The sequence below is a fragment of the Silurus meridionalis genome, chromosome 6 (assembly GCF_014805685.1).
Source record: "Silurus meridionalis isolate SWU-2019-XX chromosome 6, ASM1480568v1, whole genome shotgun sequence".
Lineage (NCBI taxonomy): Eukaryota > Metazoa > Chordata > Actinopteri > Siluriformes > Siluridae > Silurus > Silurus meridionalis.
This window is the reverse complement of record NC_060889.1, coordinates 32,546,560-32,570,565: the sequence shown is the minus strand read 5'-3', so window position 1 is coordinate 32,570,565 and position 24,006 is coordinate 32,546,560. Positions and strand designations below refer to the sequence as shown.

The window sequence follows — 24,006 nt, the reverse complement described above, 5'->3', positions numbered from 1 at the left end:
CACACCCAAATGAGTCCTGTACCTTTAAGAAAGTGCTCTTAATATCATCTCATTATGTGTATAAAAGACACCAGTCACAGAATCAACAAAGGACGTCAGGGACAAGAATGTAGACCTGGACAAGGCTGGAATGGGCTACAAGACCATCAGTAAGAAGCTTGATGAGAAAGAGGCCACTGTTGGTGCAATTAATACAAGAAATACAAGATCAGTCAATCGGATCAAATACTTGTTTCACTCGATCAAATACAAATTCATTTATTACCTTTCTTTAATGTTTTTTTATGTGTTTTGTTACATGCCAATGGATGGTAGCAGAGGCATCGTCCTGTTTACATCAGGAGCTGTGCAGCTGGTGATATCTATCTATCTATCTATCTATCTATCTATCTATCTATCTATCTATCTATCTATCTATCTATCTATCTATCTATCTATCTATCTATTTATCTATCTGCTTGCAAATTGATCAGGCTGGGACGCATGAGTGAAGTGGGGGGAGGGAAGTTAAGTTGTTAATGCAATGGACCTGGTCATAAGTTTAAATCCCAGTCACACCAAACTGCCACTCCTGGGCCCCAAAACAGGGTTTTTAACCCCATAGCTGCTCACTTTTATGAATGAGATAAACGTAAGTCACTCTGGGTAAGGGCATGTGCCAAATGGTGCAAATGTAAATGAGTTACTTAGGATGAGTGGGCGGGGCTTTGGAATCTTCAAGGACTATTTTTACTCGATGCCCAGTACATGGTTCCAAAGAAACTTTACAGGAAACCTTGAGATGTAATTTTACAGGAGTTTCTTATGCTAGATAAAAAATGTGTGTGTGTGTGTGTGTGTGTGTGTGTGTGTGTGTGTGTGTGTGTGTGTGTTGAGGATCTAAGCTGACAGGACAGATGAGGACACACACTTTGTAGGCTATAGTGACGGTACTGAGGTCTGGGAACAGGGGGCCTCTGGAGGATCATTTGGCAGTGGTAGTGGCTCAGCATGTGCCAGAATGAAAAGGAGACGTCTCAGAGTTCAGAGCTTTAGAGGGTTGTAGAGGGGTAGAGGGGTGTACAGGGGTAGAGGTGTGTAGAGGGGTAGAGGGTTGTAAAGGCATGTAGAGGATGGTAGATTTGTTTAGAGGGTAAGAGGATGGTAGAGGTGTTTAGAGGTGTATAGTCAAGTCAAGTTTATTTCTATAGGGTGGTAAAGGAGTGTAGAGAGGTGTAGAGGGTGGTAAATGTGTGTAGAGGTGTAGAGGTGTAGAGGGTGGTAGAGGTTGTAGAGGAAGGGTAGAGGTGTGTAGAGTTGTATAGAGGGGTGTAAAGGGGTAGAGGTGTGTAGAGGTGTATAGAGGGGTGTAAAGGGGTAGAGGTGTGTAGAGTTGTATAGAGGGGTGTAAAGGGGTAGAGGTGTGTAGAGGGTGTAGATGGGGTAGAGGGGTGTAGAGGTGTATAGAGTGGTGTATAGAGTGGTGTAAAGGGGTAGAGGGGTGGAGAGGGGATTGAGGAGCGGTAGAGGTGTAAAGAGGAATGTAGAGGGTTAGAGGTGTATAGAGGTGTTGATGGGGTAGAGGTGTGTTGAGGTGTGTGGAGGGGTAGAGGAAGGGTAGAGGTGTGTAGAGGGGGTAGATGGGGTAGAGGAGTGGTAGAGGTGTGTAGAGTTGTATAGAGGGGTGTAAAGGGGTAGAGGTGTGTAGAGGGGTGTAGATGGGGTAGAGGGTGTAGAGGTGTATAGAGGGGTAGAGGTTTGGCGAGGGGTAGAGGAAGGGTAGAGGTGTATAGAGGGGTGGAGAGGGGTAGAGCTGTGGAAAGGGGTAAAGGTGTGTAGAGGTGTATAGAGGTGTGGACAGGTGTCTAGAGGGGTAGAGGTGTGGAGAGGGGTAGAGGAAGGGTAGAGGAGTTGTAGAGGTATGTAGTGGTGTGAGAGGGGTTAGAGGAGGGGTAGAGGTATGTAGAGGGGGCTAGAGGTGTACAGGGGTAAAGGGGTGTATTCACATCTTTAGGACAGCCGGAACACACCTGAACTAACATCTCACATGAAACACTTCACTTTCAAGCTGTTTCAAGTGGGACAGTTAAATCTTAAACGCTAACACTAACACGGTGTGTGTGTGTGTGTGTGTGTGTGTGTGTGTGTGTGTGTGTGTGTGTGTGTGTGTGTTATATTAGTGCTGTGTTCAGCGCACGGTGGTTTTGGGTTTAACTCCGAGACAGATTATCTCACCTCCACAGGAAACACACGTTTTATTTAGTTAATGCTGTTGTTTCATTCTGCAGCCGTTTCCTGTTCACCAGCAGCTGTGAAAACGCCGCTGCGTTACGCATTACATCACGCTGAACTCACAGGAGACGGGGTCAGGGCGAACCCTGTCGCTGAAATCTCACGTACTAACATACAGAACAGACAGAAAGACGTTAACCAGAAGTGCGATTAGTGTCAGTGTCTATTTAATTTTGTTGGAGAAAAACCCAAAACTGACCCTCCATGTCTTTCTCTTCTTTTTTTGCGAGTAGTGTGGGAATCACAGAGTGTGAATAATAGAGTTGCTGGAAAAGGGATAGTTCAAAAGCTGTGGTCATGCCAGGGTTTATTTTAGACCACTGGAGGTTTCATTTACTTACTCATTCATTCTTTTATTTATTTACTTTAATTTCTCCAAATTGATTTTGCTTGAGTTTATTCACTACACAGGAGTGGACCAGGTTCAGGTGAATATAGTCGTCTTCAGGCCTCCAGCTGTGCATCTCAGGGAGTTCGGGTACAGTCAGTTCTGGAAGGCTGTGGGTGTGTGTCAGGGCTGGTTTGAGACATTTGGAGGATAAAGGTAAAATAATATTGAAGCCCCCAGCCTTCCCTTTAACATTCAAAATAAATAAAGAAAAAACAAATAATTCATTTTTATTATAAAAACAATAAAAAAACTAATATAATTTCTAACTTTTTTATTTATACAAAACCTGTTGGCAGTACTTTTTTATATTTACTTAAATTTACTCACTTAAATTAATGAAACTTTAATTAAGGTCAACACCAAAAAAAAAAATAGAAAAAGGTATCTAGAGTCATCTGGACGAAATAAAGCTCCGTTTATTTTAATAGTACATAATAATAAAAAATACACACAATGCCTGCTCACATTTTACCACGTCTTAAGGCGTCTTAGTTCGGCTTAACGCTTAGCAGCCCCTGAGGGATGCATTCGCTTCAGCGCCATCAGGTCAATATGCAGATAAGCTGGATTTTGTTCATCACTGGTCTCAGACTCATCATGGATTCAGATTTTGGGGACTCATATTTAAATATTAACCAGTTCCACTTCAGGTAAGTGACAGTTATTTATTTCCAATGGACAAAGCGCCCATTGAAACCACAGACCTTCTGATCAGTAACCCAGAGCTTTACCACTGGGCTTCCACTGAGCTGTACACCTGTATTCCAAAGTGACATCATGTAGGTGGGCTGAAGAATGCAGGACATTTCCAGCTTGAAGCTCAAAATGGCGATAACTATGAGTTCTAACATCGAGTAGCTGTGAATCTGGCTGTGTTTAGTGTTCACAGCAATGTCAGTTCAACAGCATGGAGACACCATGAGGAGAGACCTTTCCCAGCATTTATCCCCTCAGCACAAATTCAGCATTAACCCACAAGGACTATAGATGGAGCAAAGCATGCTGGGAAGACTTTGGCCATGATGGTAAACCAGATCAATCAACACAGCTGTGTCCATCCAGAGACCTCCTACAGCTTTCTCTTCTTCTTCTTCTTCTTCTTCTTCTTCTTCTTCTTCTTCTTCTTCCTCTTCTTCTTCTTCTTCTTCTTTCTAGTGCTTATTTCTCCCAGTTAGCATGTTAGAATCTGTATATTTATATTTTTATATTTAAATGTAAAATTTTGAAATGTGACCATTCTGTTCCACACACACACACACACACACACACACACACACACACACACACACACACACACATCTGTCAGAGGGCCTGAACCTCCGTCTCTGAGCGTGTACAGGGATTTGCAGTCATGTTTTGGCAAAACCATACAGCCTCTGAGTCAACACACACACGCACACACACACACACACACACACACACACACACACACATACATTCTTGGACTGCTGCATCAGCCTAATGATGAAAATAATATGAAAATAATGTCCAATAACAGGAAGGTTATTATATATTTTTTAAAGCCAGTTTTTGCTCCATTTCAACCCTGTGAACCGTGAGCTCTGTTCACTCCTCAATCCCAGAATCCTCACCTATTACCTTCAACGCCATCGGATTTAATCATCCACCATTCCGTTTAGTGCAAATAGAAATAACGCTTTGTGATATAGAGCGAGGTACAACATCTTCCAGTGTTCAGCTTTCTACAATAACATCCATTACATTTACAGTGTTATTGTGTAGCTTTATTCCTGCGCCTCCACCTGTTTTGGGATTTGGGATGAAGCCTTCACACAGATGATGCTAAATGTTAATTCTGGAGTAAAATGTCTTTAATTTCTTCCTGTTATATTTAGAACGTCTGCTCCGCTGGATCTCAGACATCTATGGTCTGTTTCCTGAGGTCCAAAACAGGAAAAAAGCACTGACAGATGAACACTTCCTTTTCCTCATTTCCTCCATTTCGAATTGTAATTTGCTTTTGCCGTCGCGTGAGATGTTGAAGGAAGGAATGAAACAGTAGAATGCAGGAAGTGACAAACCCTTCTGATGCCCATGTGATCTCATAACACCTGCAGGTCACATGTTTATTTTAACTTCTCATCTACACCAGTACCTGAATGAATCTCCACAAAATCTAGTAGAACATCTTCCCAGAAGAGTGGAGCTCATTATAACAGCAAATGGAGACTAAATGTGGAATGGGACATTCAAAAAGAAGAACATACCGATCTTATAATATATACTATACAACTCTTATATGTCCATCAATATTTGGTTGTCTGGTGTACCTGAATGTTTCTGGAAGTTCTACCACCACCACCACTGTGCCACCCACCTGGATATACTGTATACATAATACAACATGGGTATCAGTTCTCACCTCGCACTTCTTGTCCCCTGCCAAGTCCATTTGATCAAGATACTTCTCTTGATTCTGTCCCAAATCCTCAGATCCTAACCAGTTTTTTTCTGAACTCTGGTCTGTCTTGTCTTAGTTCCAGTACAAATTCTGTCTCTGCCTCTAGTTCCTGTGTCTCTTTTGTTCTCAGTCCTGGTCCAATTGTTGTTTCTGCACGTGTTCTAATTTCAGGTCTGTTCTCAGTCCCTGATCCAGTCTTAATCCAATCTCATATTTGGTAGTGAAGATTAATATAAACCGATATAAACCTCGTTTCTTCTGTGGAAACCGTAAATCAAAATGTCTGAAAGGAAAAATGATGAAAGGAGAAGATTCTAAATGGTCTGACCTTGTTGTTTTTTGGTACATTTTGAATGAAGTTCACCACAACTGAGAAAAGTTCTTTAAAAATCCATTTAATATTTTTTAGATTTTCTTGCCTTTGTTATACAAAGAAGTTAAATAACTTAAATACATTCTTACCAGTCACGCACGATCAGTTTATACCTACAGGCTATACACATGAGGTAGAGGGAAATCATCTGAGCATCCCATAATAAGACACGACAGATAGTGGATAGTGAAACACACCACTGCCCCAGAGAGGAAAATGTTAAACGGGGAAAACAAAGCTGTGGCATTGCACTTATCACTGAACACAAACTGAGAGAACGAGCACAGTGACTGGACCCCTTGGAGCTGGGAGACAGATCTAGGGGACACATTTTGGAACAAGATCTAGGGTATAAATCAATGAGACAAATCTTGAAAAAGATCTAATGGACAGATCTTAACATTAATGCTACATGTTGAACTCCCTCCCTGGGGAGAATGTTTTTACGTCCCCCGTAGTGATGACGTGCACTAAAGGGGTCCAATTACCGTTCACAGCACAGTTATCATTCTTTAATGGCATCATGCTGATCTAACAGTTACACTGTGATTTAAAACACACACACACACACACACACACACACACACACACACACACACACACACAGCTTCCCCCAAAAAATCTGAAAAAACCCACCAAAAAAAAATCCATTAAAAGGTACAAAAAGACACGATACAAAAATCTTCATCTGTACAAAATGTACACGCGCTCATAAACATTTCCAACAAATAATTTATCATTCGTCTAAAAGTTTGTCCCTACAATATAGAGTTTCTTTACAGATTAAAAAAATAATAATAAAATACGAAAGACAAGGTTAGTGTCATGCTAATCACGCGTGCGTGAGAAACTGAAACGCGACTGCTGCTGTATCCTGGTGGGAAAGTGCTAGCTGCTGTGATCATTAGCAACATTAGTCATTTTTACTTTTTCAATGTTTGTGTGTGTGTGTGTGTGTGTGCGCGTATGAGGATGTTTAGCAAACGCTAACGTGTGTTTTGTGCAGCTGTGGTTTAAAGGAACGCACACCGATGTCCTCAGCGTTGCCATTATGGTTTGCATGTAGCGTGCGAGGTTGGGTTTAATTAGCATGCGTCCTCCTCGCAAAAACAGTCTGGAATTCGGTTCAAAAATGATGTGACACACACACACACACACACACACAAAACAGTCAAAACAAAAAGAGTCATTTTTTCCCCGTTTGGAATCTAATCTAAAAAGATTCATAAGCAAACTCAAAGTTATTGCTATGCTATTGTAGCACTTTTACTCAATAACCAAGTTCAAGTTTGCTAATGAATCTCAAACGATTGAAAAATGCTAAGCTAATATTTGAAACCGTGCAACTGTGAACTAGCATATTAGTTAATACAGGAACATATAGTAAGCGATAGAAAGAAAAGAAAACAGAAAGAAAGAGTGTGCGCTCGGTAACTCGTGCTAGCAAAATAAACAAAAATAAATTTATTTTTAGCTAAATAATATGGCTAACACACATTAGCCACACTAGCATAGCCACGTTGTTGTTATTAGCGATTTCTTACTTTTAGCAGTGGAGTCTCTGTGCATGTTCGTCGCCCCTCACCTCTTGTGTCTCACGCTTGCCCCCTGCCCATTCCTCTTACCCCTACCCTCGCCCTCACCCCCTGTGCCTTGCTCTTGCCTCTCCCCCCCAGCCTCTCAACACCCCTTGCACTCATCCCTCACCCCTTGCTCTCAATCATCATCCCATTGCCCCTCACTCTCGTCTTTACACCACAGGAACATAACCATAAAACTATTTACAACTTTATTTATCTGGATATATGTTTATAAATACACATTAAGTCCTTAAATACTGTGATAGCTTCAGTGCGCTAACTGTGCTGTCTCGCTAAACTGGGGGCTTTTATTCAGTAGTTCAATTGTACTGAAAATATAAAAAAACAAGTAAAAATCTGATATATTTATTTACGAACATGTTAAGTTCGTCACCGGCAGGTCTGTATAACGCATTTCTGATTGTGTGTGTGTGTGTGTGTGTGTGTGTGTGTGTGTGTGTTTTCAAAATGCTAACCTTCAAAACATTTGGGATCAGTTTGTATTACAGCACGTCCGCTAGTGCTGGTTAGTTGGCTAGAGTTATTTCATCACATCTCAATTACAGATGTTTCTTGTTTGGAAAGAATTTTTCCCATGCTAACGACAAGGGCTACGTCCCAAATGGTAGCCTTCTTCCTAAATGCTTCATCCTAAATGCTAGTCTCCTTGTTACAATCAGCATTTTTAAAGCCTTGCGCGTACTTCATTCAGTTCACATTCAGGTGAATGATGCATCTGAAAGTCTCGTTGCTAGCTTGCTAAAACACCCTTGTTTGTTAGCATTAGAGTATATGGTAAATGAACGCCCATGTTTGCTAGCGTTCCGGACGCAGTCTCTATACGGACTCGATGGATGGTGTGATTAGTGGTTTTTTACTCAATTCCCTGAATAATATGAATAAAAAATGTATTTTATTCGGACAAATGATAAAAGTCCACGGTATCGTCTTACACCAAACATAATCCTTCTGCTAAACCGTCCTGAGACCACGTCCCCAAAATGCGGTGTTTTCTTCAGCTTCATGTAAAACTATGACGTAGGTCACGTGAGGCAGTAGGACACTCAAAGCGGCTTTATAGCCTCGGGTTAAACCGCGGCAGCGACTGTTCCACGTTCCGTTCAGAGAGAAAAATGTAGGAAAAGGACAGCGGAGGTGAAGGTGTGTGTAGCCTCACTGTGTTAACAGTGCGATCCGGTGACTAGCATAAGGAAGACTTTCCATTTCCGTGGACGTCGATAGCGTAGATAAACGAAGAAGAAAATACGATCTGGGGATTTTTGCGCCATGTTTCTGCAAGGGCCTTGTCAAAAATAAAAATAAAACTATATGAAACTCTGAAGTAAAGAGCACACGGCTGTGCTTAGTGGTTATAAACAAAAAAAAAAGATTTTTTTTTCTTTACATGTTGATAAGTGGTGTGAATATACATCTGTAGATATTTCTATATAAAATAATTATAATACAATTGATCCTATTTACATGCTGCATATACACACTGTAGTGTGGGTAAAGAAGGTATGTGCTTCTCAATCAACCCCTGTCCTGATTTTTTTTCTGGTTTAATAATGCTAGCATGCAAACACACACACACACACACACACACACACGCACACACACACGCACACACACACACACAAACGCTTGTATATGGTCTCATGAAGTATGAGATCGTGGACCACCTTTTCTCTCCTGATTCATTTTCTGAAGGTTTCCGGAGCGTCGAAGAAAAAACAAAAAAAAGTCCCTGCTAATTATTTTCTCCAAAAAAAAGTTAAAATCCCTCTGTTCGGAGAAAGAGAAACTTTTTTTGGTCCCAAAGCGTCCTGTTCGAAGTCCGTGCATCACTTTTCCAGTCAGGCTCAGAAACCCTCGTTGTCCTTGGTGTTGGTGATGATGGCAATGTTGATGGGGTGTGTGTTTTTTTTACCCCTTGCATGTGTAGACTTCCTCTTTCTGCGTGCACTGCTTACACTCCACGTAGCAGCACCAGCGCACCTGGCATTGGCACGGCCGGGTCAGCACACGACTCTGCGTGTTATGGCCACGCCCACAGCAAATAGCGTCGCAGTTCTTGTCCTTGTGGCATTTCCGTGCCGCCGTCCCCGCCGAGTACACGCTGGCCTGGCAGAAGTTGGGCGAGTCCTCGATGTGCAGCAGGTCAGAGGTGCGTGAGAAAGGCTCGGCTCGGGCACGAGGGGGCGCGTTGGGCAGCTGGCCCTCGCCTTTCGCCTGGTTAGTGGCGCTGGCAACCTTCAGCGCCGTCTCGTAGCGTTGCTTTAGCACCATGCCGATTTTGTGGAACGGCGCCAGCTGACGCCAACACGTCTGCACCGTGCACGAGCCGGACACGCCGTGGCACTTACACGTCGTATCCACGCCCACCTTGATCACCTGCACAGGGAAAAAATAACATATTCTTTATGCTCCATATGGATACATTTAGGGGGACTTTTCAGTCCACAAACTTGGAGGCACACAATTAACGTCTTCACTTGAACTAGGAGATCCAAACCTACTCCAGCAGGACGTTTGTTCTCAAAGTCAGCGCCAGAAGATATGTGTTGGAGTGGAAGATCTACTATTCCGACACTTTGAACAATGACTGTGAACGCTGACTGCACCTTGGGAACCTCCTCACCACACCTACATCAGTACCTGCCTATACTAACACCTTTGTGGCTGCATGGATCTCCACAAAATCTAGTGGAACATCTTCCCGAAAGAGTGGAGTGGAGGAACAGTAAATATGGAATGGGGTGCTCAAAAAGATACACATACCAATCTTATGGTCAGGGTGTCGACAAACTTTTCATTTTAAAAGTGCATTATAAACCATAGACATATAATGGTGTGGAATTGTATGTGGTGTGAAGCACCGGAGTCTCTTCATATTTCCACAGGAGTGCTCCTCCATCCTGTGTGGTATAATCCTAAGGCCAGAAGGTCACGCGTCACCATTTTAGCAGAAACAGAATGAACTTTATTACGCAGCGAGAAAGGGATTTTTCCCAGCCCTCGACAATTAAAGTTATCGTAACATTGAAACGTCACGTCATGTCACGTCGCTCGCTGCGCGTTAGTGAGCCGGAGCACTGGAGTGTGTGTTCTGGTTTCCCACACTAAGAATGTACGCTCGGGTCTGGGGGAAACGGGACGACGGAAACCACAAGGTGTGTTTCAACATTTTCGTGAGAACATGAACTCTTAAAAAAAACACTGGGAGAAGGTGCTTCTTCTGTGTGTGTGTGTGTGTGTGTGTGTGTGTGTGTGTGTGTGTGTGTGAGGTGGATTTGGAAAAGCTGCACATGCAGCACAATGGAAAGCGAAATGTGAACCGTCAGCGTGAAGACTCGAGGGGAAAGCGAGGCCAGCACATTCCACGCTTCTCGCTCCATATGGGATCTGACCCCAAACATGGCGGGGGGAAAGAAGAAAAAAACCAGAACGCCGCTGTAAATCTTTTATCTCGGAGATGGATGGAAGGACGGGTGGCCGGGTGGGCTGGCAGGCGGACGGAGGGAGGGAGGTATGGATGGAGGAGGAGTGGTGGAGGTGGAGGTGAAGGGAGGAGGAGAGCAGATCGAGATCCTTCAGCCAGACTGCAGTAATTTATGTTCATGCTTAAACAAAAATGGCAACAATATGAGTAAGTCTAAACACACACACACACACACACACAGTGCCAGGCCTGAAGGTTTATTTTGGCTCTTTCTACACACCGGTGGTCCATTACACACTTTAATAAATTACTGAATTAAACACTCGATTAAATGAATGTGAATCTTGGCAGCATTCAGACCAGAGCAGGAATTTAACACACCGATTGTTGACCTCGTGCAGCAGCTGACGAAAAAAAAATAAAATAAAAAACCTACGTTATTGGAACACAGCCCGAGCAGCGTGACCCCCGAATTAGAGCTTGTGTAATCGTTTTAACATTATAAACTAAAAAAACAGCTCAATCTCACAACCAAATCTCACCCACTTCTCTCTTCACTTCTCATCATATGAGCGTAAGTGTAAGAATTGTTCCAGCCATATGCGGATCTCCTCCAAACTGTTAGCACAATTGTGTAGGAAGTCTTCACTTGAACTAGGAGACCCCAAACCTGTTCTAGCAGGACATTTGTGTATGAAGATCTGCTTTCAATGGGTTGGAAGTGTGTGGTTGATCTCCTGCTATAGAGCTCCAACCCTGTTGAACAATAAGTGTGAAAGCTGAAAGCACCCCAGAGCTTCTTACTTCATTTCACCCACATGAGGACCTGACTTTTCTAACTGATATCCTAATGATATTGCACACCTGAACACTGCCCCCTGGAGGGCCTTGCTCAAAGGCCACAAGAGTGGCCGTTTGGCAATACTGGGGCTTAAACCCCCAACCTTCTGATTAGTAACCCAGAGACTTAACCACTGAGCTCCCACTTCCATGTAAATCACATGTCCAGACAGTATTATTGAAGACAGACCTAAACAAGTCTTCAGGCAACATTTCATCTCTATGTCTTAAACAGAAGGTGACTGATCACTGCATGATTCCTCACGTCATCAAGTTACCTAAACAGAACCTTTTTTCGTAGAAACAGCTGCTCATTTTACAGCCCAACATCTCCAGCGCCACCATTACGAGGCAGATTTTTTAGCTAAGGTTCAGCAACATTCTTGCCGAGTGCGTCAGACATCAAGCTTTCAACGCTAGACATGATGTATCGACTAGGAAACGTGACAGACAAACATTAGGTGCCGAGAGGCAGGGCTGAATTTCAGGGCTGAAAGTCTGATGAAGGCCACACCCACCTTCATTCCAACGTGGCTGTTGTGCATGTCGACGCGGGCGCGCAGGTCCTTGTTGGAACGCTTGCCCAAGAAGTCCTTGACGAACTTGTTGCTGTATTTGAGGTTGTCCCCGCAGCCCCCCCACTGCCAGGCCTTTCGGTTCTCCAGGTCAGGAGCCTCGTCACAGGTGCAGCGTTCCATCCGTCCTGCGCTGCACGCTTTCGCCATGGCATGGGTCAAACCAGCCGAGGAGATTGCGTAGAGAAACGCTGTCTCTTTAAAACCTGCGTGTACACACACACACACACACACACACACACAGTTATTTCAAAATGGACTTCCAAGTTGAATTGGATGTGTTGTGGACCTCATTTTCACTACCTTTTGATAGTGCTGCAGTGTGGGTGGGAGGAGCTAGCTTTGTGGTTAAGGCTTTCAATCCGGAGGTCATGGGTTCAAATTCCAGTCACAACCCTGGGCCCCTGAGAATGGCCCTTAAACCTATAGCTGCTTGTTTGTATGAATTAAATGCCAAATGCCATAAATGTAAATGAGCTTAAAAGCATTGTGCAGCAGATCCTCAGTCTGTCTACCATTTTACACCTGCATATAATATCAGCTTCTAAATCTAACTAGCCTAGCGTTTTGAAATATCTCCAACCTGAACATGCAAATGATCTGCCTTATGGTTTTCAATCGGGGAAACTACATAAGGCTCTCAGCCAATCAGAAACCAGTATGAGCCTGGACACTCACCTCTTTTTAATATATTTGCTCTGTATCGCCCCTCTAAGGTGCAGTTCCATCTCTCGAAGCGGAACTGGTACTGGCACTCGAGTGCACTGAGGCTGATGGCCTCCATGAGAGTCTCGGCTACACCTGGGTCTCTTCTGCACATCCTGCGCTGCTTCTTCTCCAGTTTGAGCCGGTCGCAGAGTTTATAGTGGGCCCTGGCTGGTCCGTCTTCGGGCTGGAAGCTCATGGGCAGGATGGAGAGGGGCTCATTCCCCGTCAGCCTGCAAATCAACACAAACAACCTTCAAATCAGCGTCCATCAGGTGGCATCTGACAACCATCAGATAATAATGAAATCAGGACATGGTTTAGACAGCAAGCCATCTCATCCAGACAAGAACACGTGTATGCTTTTTATCGCTTGTATTTAGTACGTATAATTATCGCCTGTCACGCTCTTAGCCAATCGGAACGCCGCGACGGGAGGGTGAGAAGTGTAATTGTTAGATTAGCGCACACACAGCGCGACGGCGCGCTAAGCCGGACCGCCGTGAGCACGCCCTGTTCGAACACGTCTCAGGAATCCGTGTGTGTATGTGTGTGTGTGTAAGAACACAGCGAGCGCTAATACACTTCTTTACACTCTTTATTCACCTGTAGGAATGTAGCGCACACACACACAACACACACACACTTGTTCAAGAACAAGTGGAAGACACAGAACCACACAGAAAAGTGAATCGTTTTAATGAAAGGTGGTGTGATGGTCTGATTTCACTGTCTTAGTTGTTAGCGTTTATTGTTTAATATTGTCACAAATGCAGCACATCAAACGTTTTGGGCTAGTTACATATACTAGCTACGTGCGCTCCCTAAACAGACCGGCGATCTTTGTTACGTCCTTCCAAGCTTTCATCTTCTCTGTACTTTGTACCATTCAGAACAAATTGTACACTTCAGTGTTTTGTTATGTTTTTGACCGTACCCTCATCTTCCTCATGATCTACGCTAAGCTTGTGTCTTAGCGTGCAGAACAACAGAGGAACACGTCTTCATACGAGGAACACGAATGCGTTTGGACACCCCGGATGTCCAAACCAGTCCTCAAACATCTGCAGTTTATTCTGGTTGTTCCCCTTAGAAACAGGGAAGGACAATTCTGGCACCACACACACACACACACACACACACACACAGAGCGGGCGATGCCCTAACACCTCTCAGTGTCAGTTTATTTTAGAGCGAGCGTCAATAAAACCCTGACCGGCATTCTGAGGTTTTCCAGAGCAGCTTGACTTCAGCAACACGCCTCGCCTTTCGCTCATTATGTGTAATTCTGGGTCAATTTTACACGTCCAGCGCACAGCTGTGTGGAGAAACCAGTTTATGGGAATCTCTTTCTCTCACACACACACACACACACACACACACACACACACACACACACACACACAGGGTATTACACAGCCTAGTGTATTGACACTCACATATGAAACCGACCTTGGAAACTTACAATTCTTCAAAAATATCACTCCAGTATACTGCGTTCCGATTGGCTAAGAGTACCTCACTTTGTTCTGATTGGCTGAGAGCAGTTCACTGCTTTCTGATTGTCTGTGAGTTGCTCACTGCATTCTGATTGGATAAAAGTTGCCTACTGTGTTCTCATTGGCTGATAGCTATTAGCCGTATAAAACAGTCAATCCTAATCTTGTTTTAAATCATGTTAGTTTGTGTTCTCGAAATTCCAGGTCCCCTGGTTTACAGGTCCTGAGTTTCCTGGTGAGTTTCCTTATAATCCTCAGGATATCTTTAGTTTCCTTCTTTCCTAGTTTCCAGGTCACCTTTTTTCCATATTGTCCATCTTAGAGAGACTCAGTCATCTAGATTGATTTTGATCTAGAGTCTCGCCAGTGTACAGGTCTGTAGTTTCTTTCTATGATTATGTCCTTTTAAACTTTTTACTTTCATTCTTCTCGTTTTCTCGTGGCTTTATTTTATAAGCCTCTAGATTCCTTCTTAGCTGTTTGTAATGTCCCCACTTTTCCTGCTTCCTCTTAGTCTGTGCTGCTCTCAGATTCTAAAGTGGATGGTTTAAAGCCACACATTCCAGGTGCCACATTGTCTTTTTCCACAATGAACCTTATTTTTTATATGTAATTGGATCAGGACTGTAACGCAGCACACTGTAAGTGGGACCTTGACAAAAACTATCAAAGCGTTGAGATGTTCTGTTCTTGCTGAAATTTATGTGTAAATCTAACGAAATACAATTTGGTTAACGTCTTTATTCTTTATACACAAAACTGTTGTATCCAAATAACCAGCTCCCGGCTCGTTGTGGAAGCAGGTAGCTACCAGTAAAACCAACCGAGACCTAAGATGTACATCAGCTTTCTGATCAATCCGCTGCTTAACACCAACATGGAATGGTTCTCCACATGGAAATGTGGAGTGCTTCACACTACTCTTGATTGTCCTTCATGGTCCACACTGTAAATAAGACCCACAAGACTTGTCTAAGCTTGAGTTTAAATTCTACATTCTTTCCTCCCAGAAAAGGCTGTTTGCTTTTCTCCTGCGCTTTGACCACAGGGACAAAATTTTCGAAGCAGAAATCAGGCAAGTCACAACTTGGGGGTTTGGAGGGTACGTGGAAAGTTACAGGTATTTATTATAGTTACGGGGAAGGTGCATGAGATACGCTCTGCAAAGAGATGACGACTATGATGAAGGTATTTCAGGCGCTTCGTGTTAATCCAAACAATTCCCAAACCCATGGTGGTGGTGAGTCCATGACTGAACCATGACAACGTTCAGAGACAAACATCATTTCATTACTCAAAACAAACGAGTCGAAGGTGTCTGTGGAATCCGTGACGGCGAGTAACATGGAGATGCGCTCGCACCCTGAGGCCAGAACCCGAGAACAAAAATTGGATCGCCACATCCTTTATTCGCTCGTTCTTTCTAGGTGACGTCCATCATCTATCTGCTGCACAAAAGCTGCTGTAGAACTGGAGAAGGCAGAGAGTCGCTAATCCCTACCCCCTCGGGCTGAACGCTCCATCCCACACTTCAGCACATCAACCTTTTTCCCACAATGCCACAGGGTCAGGAATATACAGTTAAGAACTAGCGAGCAATGAGAGAAAGTGTGTGTTCATGTTTTCATTTTCTCAAAATATCAGCTAATGTTCAGAGGATACGACAGAGGAACTACCACACGGGTTTCTCTACCACATTCACCACTTCTAGATCCTTCTACACTGTAAAACACTACAGCAACATTCACACTACACACTGTGAGGGGGTTTAGAGGCCTTGCTTAAGGGCCCTGCAGTGCAGCTCAATTGTCTCAAATTGCAGCATCCCTCTATCCTCTACCACTCATCCCTCCATCCTCTACCACTCATCGCTCCATCCTCTACCACTCATCTTTCTATCCTCTACCACTCATCCCCCCATCCTCTACCACTGCAACACTCATCCCTCCATCCTCTACCACTCATCTCTCTATCCTCTACCACTCATCCCACCATCCTCCACCACTGCAACACTCATCCCTACATCCTCTACTACTCATCCCTACATCCTCTACCACTGCAACACTCATCCCTACATCCTCTACTACTCATCCCTTCATCCTCTACCACTCATCCCTCCATCCTCTACCACTGCAACACTCATCCCTCCATCCTCTACCACTGCAACACTCATCACTCCATCCTCTACCACTCATCTCTATCCTCTACCACTGCAACACTCATCCCTATATCCTCTACCACTGCAGCATTCATCCCTCCATCCTCTACCACTCATCCCTCCATCCTCTACCACTCATCTTTCCATCCTCTACCACTCATCCCTATATCCTCTACCACTGCAGCACTCATCTCTCCATCCTCTACCACTCATCTCTCCATCCTCTACCACTCATCCCTATATCCTCTACCAGTGCAGCACTCATCCCTCCATCCTCAACCACTCATCTCCATACTCTACCACTCATCCCTATATCCTCTACCACTGCAGCACTCATCTCTCCATCCTCTACCACTCATCTCTCCATCCTCTACCACTGCAGCACTCATCCCTCCTCCTCTACCACTCATCTCTCCATCCTCTACCACTCATATCTCCATCCTCTACCACTCATGTCTCCATCCTCTACCACTGCAACATTCATCTCTCCATCCTCTACCACTCATCCCTCCATCCTCTACCACTCCAACTCTCATCTCTTCATCCTCTACTACTGCAAAACTTATTCTTCCATTCTCTACTTCTGCTCTACTGATCCCTCCATCATCTACTGATCCACACTGCTCCATGCATCCCTTCCTCCTTATCACTGATTCCTCTATCCTCTACCACTCCATCTCTAAAGGAAGAGACCTTACAAGCCTTATCATCAACACTTTCCATCTTTCACACCGATCTATAGTTAGTCTCCAGCTACAGCTTTGAATACATAGCTGGGTTTCATCCAGACCTCAGTGTACCAGGTGATGATGACCGGTGGTGTCCCGGAGCAGCTACTGAGATGGTCAGGAGAAAGTGTTCAAATCAGTACCATTCTAAAAATGAGCTGCTCTCAAACGGGTCCTGTGGAAAATATCACACTGAGCTGATGATGAATAACTGAGAATGTCAACACTGTCACGAATGGCGTCCCTGTGCCAGAGCGTCTGCACACACACACACACTGCGTTCTCCTGTCATTTCTGGGATGTTAAGTATAGACAGTGACCTAGCTCTAAAAATCTCAGCCTTATGTCATTGCACACACACACACACACACACACACACACACACACACACACACAACTCTGATTGGTCACTGAACACTTTGCTACAAGAAAGACATTTCTGGTCATGTTGCCAGGGTTCTCACGTTCACTCAATCCCTTGCACACGTATTTCCTCATAACCGTGTAAATGAACACAAGTGATGTGAATCATTTGTCCGTGCTAATGTTTTAGACGTTGCCACGGTAACACACCTAGCATGACAGGAAGCTATAACAATGATGGTTTACATTATCTGTGCTTATCTTCACTTATTGCTAATCTTTCTTCTTCATGGCTGTTTGCTCAGTGCAGCCTCCTTCTTTTGCTAACAGTGTCAATGACACTTTTTTGGGGAAGAGACGTGTGTTTACAGCATGTGAACCTTGTATACACTCGTCACAATAACCACACAAACACACTTTATTACACAACGTATAACACAATAACACAAATAGCATAGCGCTATGGGCAGGGAGGTTCTGGAAAGTGAAAGTGAACCAACATGTCTCCATTCCACACTTCATCACCTTGCAGTTCCGTCTGGACTGCGGCTCGTTGGAAGCGACTTCACCGTACAACAAGACGATGAGCCGAAGTGCACGTCTGAGTTCTGTACGTGTTATTTAGAGAGTAAACAGACGTCTGGAGTGATATCTATCATGAACCACCTGCCCAGTCACCGCACCTCAATCCTACTGAACTGCTCTGGGATGAAGAAGAAATCTCCATCTAGTGAAGAACATCTTTTCTGAGTTTTATAGGAGACACGGCAAAGTGTTTCAGCTGTCCGGATGCTGAGAGTGTGAAACTGTTCTTCATGCTAATGGAGGATTTTTCACTGAAAATAAAGTGGAACATCTGGACATTTATAGATTTGTTCGGTCAAAAGAAATTCTCAGGTCGTTACATTACCCAGTAAACAAAAGAAACATGTATGTGTCTGTTGACTACTTTATTAAATACAATTTATTTATCCAAGAGGGAAATTCACAAAACGACTAGGGGTCAACTTTTGATAGCTACTGTAATAAAAACAATAGTACCAATATTAAAAAAGTACTAACACTTCTAATACTAAAAGAACTGACAACAATAACAGAAATCAATACTAATACTGAAGTCAAAGTACTAACACTGTAAAACTGTACAAACACTAACTACTAACTACACTATAACTATTGCGCTAACACAACAAATGCTAAACAGAAATAACTATTTCTGATATTAATTGCACCGACAACCTTTTGAGAAAACAATACCTAAAATGAACCCCTTCCAATGCTAAAAATACTGACAGCAAAGTAGTGCAAAGTATTATTAATTCTATGTTAATAGTTTTAATAATATAAAACAAAAGCTTTAACAAGACTAAGACTGTACCAACAGTATCAGTACTAAAGATCAATTCCACCAGTATCAATAATGAAGTACTAAAGTACTAATAATAAAGTATTATTTCCAGTACTGACAATTTTAACAAAAAAAGGCAATACTAAAGTAATACTTCTTTCACTGACACTAATAAAACTACCAATACAAACACTACAATGAGCAATTCTTACTCCCGGTACTGTTACGAGCCAGTCTAGGTTTTCAATAAAGAAATAAAGCACAACACTTTTATAGCATAAAAAAGGAGATACATGCAAAAAAACTTCAGATTGGACTCAGACCAAAATACCCAACAAGAATACTTTTTTTGAGAACCCTATTTTACCTACAAAAGAAAACACAACAAGACAGACAACTTTCCTCCAGACAACTTTGAGGTGGCAGCTCCGTGGTTAAAGCGCTGGGTTACTGATCAGAAGGTTGTGGGTTTAAACCTCAAAATCACCAAGCTGCCAGTCTTAACCCTTAAAAGGCCCTTAACCTTCTGTGCTTCAGGGGCACTGTATCTACAGTTGCTCTACAATTGCAGGTAGGCATGGCATTATCAGGACAAAGTGCAGGAATGCCCAAGCTGGAATCAGAAATAGTGTCTACACAGACTAATTATACAAACAATGCATACATTGCAATACAACCTGAGAAATATTGCAGATTGTAACACACTTTTACACAAGTGTGACCCTAACAAAAACAACATCAACCAAAAAGTTCTAACACTAATAATATTTAGTGCACATTTCTTATGTGTGATGACCAAATCAAACCCTTGAACAATCGGGGCCCAAAGCATCACCTCTGGCTGGTGATGCAAAAAGACTAAAGAGTTAAAACATGGACATCAAAATGCTGTAAAGTCAACAGCAAGGCAAGTGGTACTGTTTTTCTCAGTGGTACTGTAGTGTAGTGTTCCAGAAACTTCTTAGAAAAGTAACCCCCTGGGTGGTCCATGTCATGGTCGTCCTCTTGTAAGCGACAACCTCCTTGCCAAAATTCACTTATCCAAGTTTATTTCTAAGGGAGCATTATTGTGAATTCTTGATAAAGGTTCATGTGCTCTTCGCAAGAATCAGAATACAATCACCTGCTCAACACCTGGTTCATCAACCTGTGAAGCCAAGGAATCCAGCGCCCAAAAGCTATGACTGTATACTTGAGAAAGGTATCTGTGGTAGCAAAGACAGAAACATAAGGTGTGAGGGCATTTGCAAGTAACCTTTCAGAAGGTCCAGCTTAGTTTTAAACCTAGTCAGAGTCAACACACTCTTCCATTCCAGGAAGAAAGAATATAGCAGGTTTAGGTAAAGCACTCACTTTCCTCTAATCTGTTCAGAAGCAAAAGAAGGAACCTTCCTTGGGCACTAAAATACAAGGAGAACACCAAGGGCTTACATTGGGGCAGGTAGTCCAGGTTTACTCCAGTATGCAGTTTCTTTCCTGATAATTGCTTATCTTAATTCGGTTTGCTCTGTATGTATGCTGCATAATGAGGGCATAATCATCTACACCTACCATGGTTTGAGGGGGATCATCAGAAAATAAACCTGGGAATCTTTCAATTTAGTGCACTAATTTCTTCATGTAAAATGGTAGGCAAACCTCCCAACTAATACCTCAGAGATAGATGAATGAAAAGAAGGTGCACAATTTCTACCAAGGTGAAGACCATCAACCTCTGGAGAAGGTGGAATAATCCCCCCTGCAGTCAGGGCAACTATTAGAACCACAAACAAAACAGAATTTGTTGGTTATCTGAGCAAGATACCCAGTCTGGAGTGAGGATCCTGGCACCAAATCTCAAACTACCCGAGAAAACAACTGGGGACATAAAGTTTAAGCGTGATCAGTTTGTATAGATATGGGCAGGCAAAACGTAGTACAGAATTCATCCACCGTTTGACGGCAGTCCTAGACTCGAGTGTGCACTTTGAAAAGCTTCTGGAAACCAGGTGGCAGCAGACATGAGGGTTAACAAATAACAATTTCCCGGAGCATGTCTTGGGCAGGGGGCCAACACAATCAACTCGAACAGTTCATTCTTAACCACAATAGGTTGTAATGGTGCAGGTGGGAACAACATGATTGGATTTCCCTGTCACTGCTATCTGACATGTGGGAAAGGTTTTGCAGTTTCGTGCTACATCACTCTTCATGCCAGACCACACAAATACACTTTAATGCACGTAAGTAAATTTGACAAACACCTGCATGTCCAGAACATGGATGATCACGAGTCAGGGACCACGAGAGACATCCCACAATCTATCAGCAGCACCTGGAGACCATTTCCTTGTTAACACCTCGTTTTCTAGAATAAGGAGTTTAATGATTATTCCACTCTGAATTCGTCGCCACAGACTCACAACAAGGACCTAAGAATGGATCATGATTTCAAGCAGACACTAACTCGTCATGTGATCTCAGCATCAGACTGCTAGTGTCACTCTTAGGTGTAACATCAAAAACAGGATGAGGAACCTTGTTCCTGAAAGGTATCTCCAGAGTGAAATCTCAAGAGAATCTTAACAGTGCCTGGGCACAGAAACATCTGAAAAAACACCTGCGACTTTACTGACACTACAGAGTAATGATAACCATGTTAAATACTGACACTAGAGAGGTAATGATAACTGGGTTAAATACTGACACTAGAGAGGTAATGATAACAGGGTTTAATACTGACACTACAGAGGTAATGATAACTGGGTTTAATACTGACACTACAGAGGTAATGATAACAGGGTTTATTACTGACACTACAGATGTAATGATAACAGGGTTTAATACTGACACTACAGAGGTAATGATAACTGGGTTTAATACTGACACTACAGAGGTAATGATAACTGGGTTTAATACTGACACTACAGAGGTAATGATAACAGGGTTTATTACTGACACTACAGAGGTAATGATAACAGGGTTTAATACTGACACTACAGAGGTAATGATAACAGGGTTTAATACTGACACTACAGAGGTAATGATAACAGGGTTTAATACTGACACTAGAGAGGTAATGATAACAGGGTTTAATACTGACACTACAGAGGTAATGATAACAGGGTTTAATACTGACACTAGAGAGGTAATGATAACAGGGTTTAATACTGACACTACAGAGGTAATGATAACAGGGTTTAATACTGACACTAGAGAGGTAATGATAACAGGGTTTAATACTGACACTACAGAGGTAATGATAACCGTGTTAAATACTGACACTACAGAGGTAATGATAACAGGGTTTAATACTGACACTACAGAGGTAATGATAACAGGGTTTAATACTGACACTAGAGAGGTAATGATAACCGTGTTAAATACTGACACTACAGAGGTAATGATAACGGGGTTCAATACTGACACTACAGAGGTAATAATAACCATTTTAAATACTGACACTAGAGAGGTAATGATAACGGGGTTCAATACTGACACTAGAGAGGTAATGATAACGGGGTTCAATACTGACACTACAGAGGTAATGATAACCATTTTAAATACTGACACTACAGAGGTAATGATAACGGGGTTCAATACTGACACTACAGAGGTAATGATAACAGGGTTTAATACTGACACTACAGAGGTAATATTAACTGGGTTTAATACTGACACTACAGAGGTAATGATAACAGGGTTTATTACTGACACTACAGAGGTAATGATAACAGGGTTTAATACTGACACTAGAGAGGTAATGATAACAGGGTTTAATACTGACACTAGAGAGGTAATGATAACCGTGTTAAATACTGACACTAGAGAGGTAATGATAACAGGGTTTAATACTGACACTAGAGAGGTAATGATAACAGGGTTTAATATTGACACTACAGAGTTAATGATAACAGGGTTCAATTCTGACACTACAGAGGTAATAATAACTGGGTTCAATACTGACACTAGACAGGTAATGATAACTGGGTTCAATACTGACACTACAACATTAGTGATGTTTTTCGTAGAAAATCTGTGTCTGGTTGGTGCTGGGATTTCCTGATAGCAGTTAATTAACATTAACGACTTTTAAATTGGTGTTTTAGAGTCATTATGCTGCTTGAATGAGGAGTGAGATCACAAAAATGAAGCCCCACACACACACACACACACACACACACACACACACACACACACACACACACACACACACACACACTACATGAAAACCCACATTAACCACAGCTAATCCTTGCTACAGTGGGGAAACAAAGACGTCTGGAAATGCACACACTAGCTTGCTAGTTATTTAGCTGGAAACATGAGGTAAATGCTGAACAACTCAATTAGCTGAATTTTAGCACATAGTTACCTTTGTGCCAGATGGCTAGCTTTTTGCTAACTGATTGAATTGAATGGAAGTATTTCATGCTAGTGTAGTGTTTATTCATGTAGTGAATAAAAGAAGCACCCTCAGTTTTGTTACATGTAAATGTAATTGCTAGCCTTGCAGCTTGCTAGCTAGCGAGTTCTGTTTCAAAACCCAGCTTGTGTCTGTTAACGTGTCTCAGCCTGTGGAGTATTAGCATGCTAGTAGTTTAGCAGGCTGTTATTGCTTAGTGTAAAGTGTGTGGGCAGAACCTGGGCTACATGATTACCCATGCCCCTCCCCTATCCTCACAAACACATGTCAATCATTCTCCCCAACTGCTGACCCCAAACACACACATACACACACACACACACAGCTGTCTAAGTCAAACCCATAACAATGGCAGATGTGGGGGATGGGGGGTTGAGTACGCCAAAAGGCTTCATAATGTCCGCTAATGCTAACGGTTCTGAAGTGAAAACAGGGCAGAGCTTACATCACTACATCATGTGACAAATTTTCACTATTCTATTGCTACTAAGCTATGTTGTCTTTGCTGGTCAGTGAGTCACGCTGCAGCAATGTGATTGGCTGTTCACGACGTAAGCTCTGCCCAGGGGCGTGTGTTAGTGTTGTGTAAGATTGTGCGCTATGAAGAAGCTACATTTTCTCCACATCCTGCTATGGGGTGAAAACTCTGAACCGTAAACATGCGATGACATCATCAGAGTGAGACATGTAGCTAATAAGCAAAGTAGTGTGTGTGTGTATGTGTGTTTGTTTGTGTGTGTACATATCATATCCCTGCATATTTGCGTGTACATATCATATCCCTTTGTGTGTGTGTGTGTGTGTGTGTGTGTGTGTGTGTGCTCTCTCATTGTGATCTGAATGATGTCACGAATTCAGATCAAAGGTCACAGAAGAGGTCACTAATGAGTCACTTCCTGTTTCCGC

At 42.8% G+C, this 24,006-nt stretch overlaps 1 protein-coding gene across 1 annotated transcript in view; it reads right to left on the bottom strand.

Moving 5' to 3' along the window:
* Positions 1-5,463: 5,463 nt before the first annotated feature.
* Positions 5,464-24,006, bottom strand: part of wnt9a (wingless-type MMTV integration site family, member 9A) — a 23,950-nt gene continuing 5,407 nt past the window's right edge. The window contains exons 2-4 of the mRNA XM_046851313.1: positions 12,573-12,832; positions 11,838-12,100; positions 5,464-9,431 (exon numbers count right to left, since the gene is read on the bottom strand). Of these exons, the coding sequence (XP_046707269.1) occupies positions 8,964-9,431; positions 11,838-12,100; positions 12,573-12,832 (991 nt within the window). The 3' untranslated portion in view covers positions 5,464-8,963. The remainder of the gene's footprint in view (positions 9,432-11,837; positions 12,101-12,572; positions 12,833-24,006) is intronic.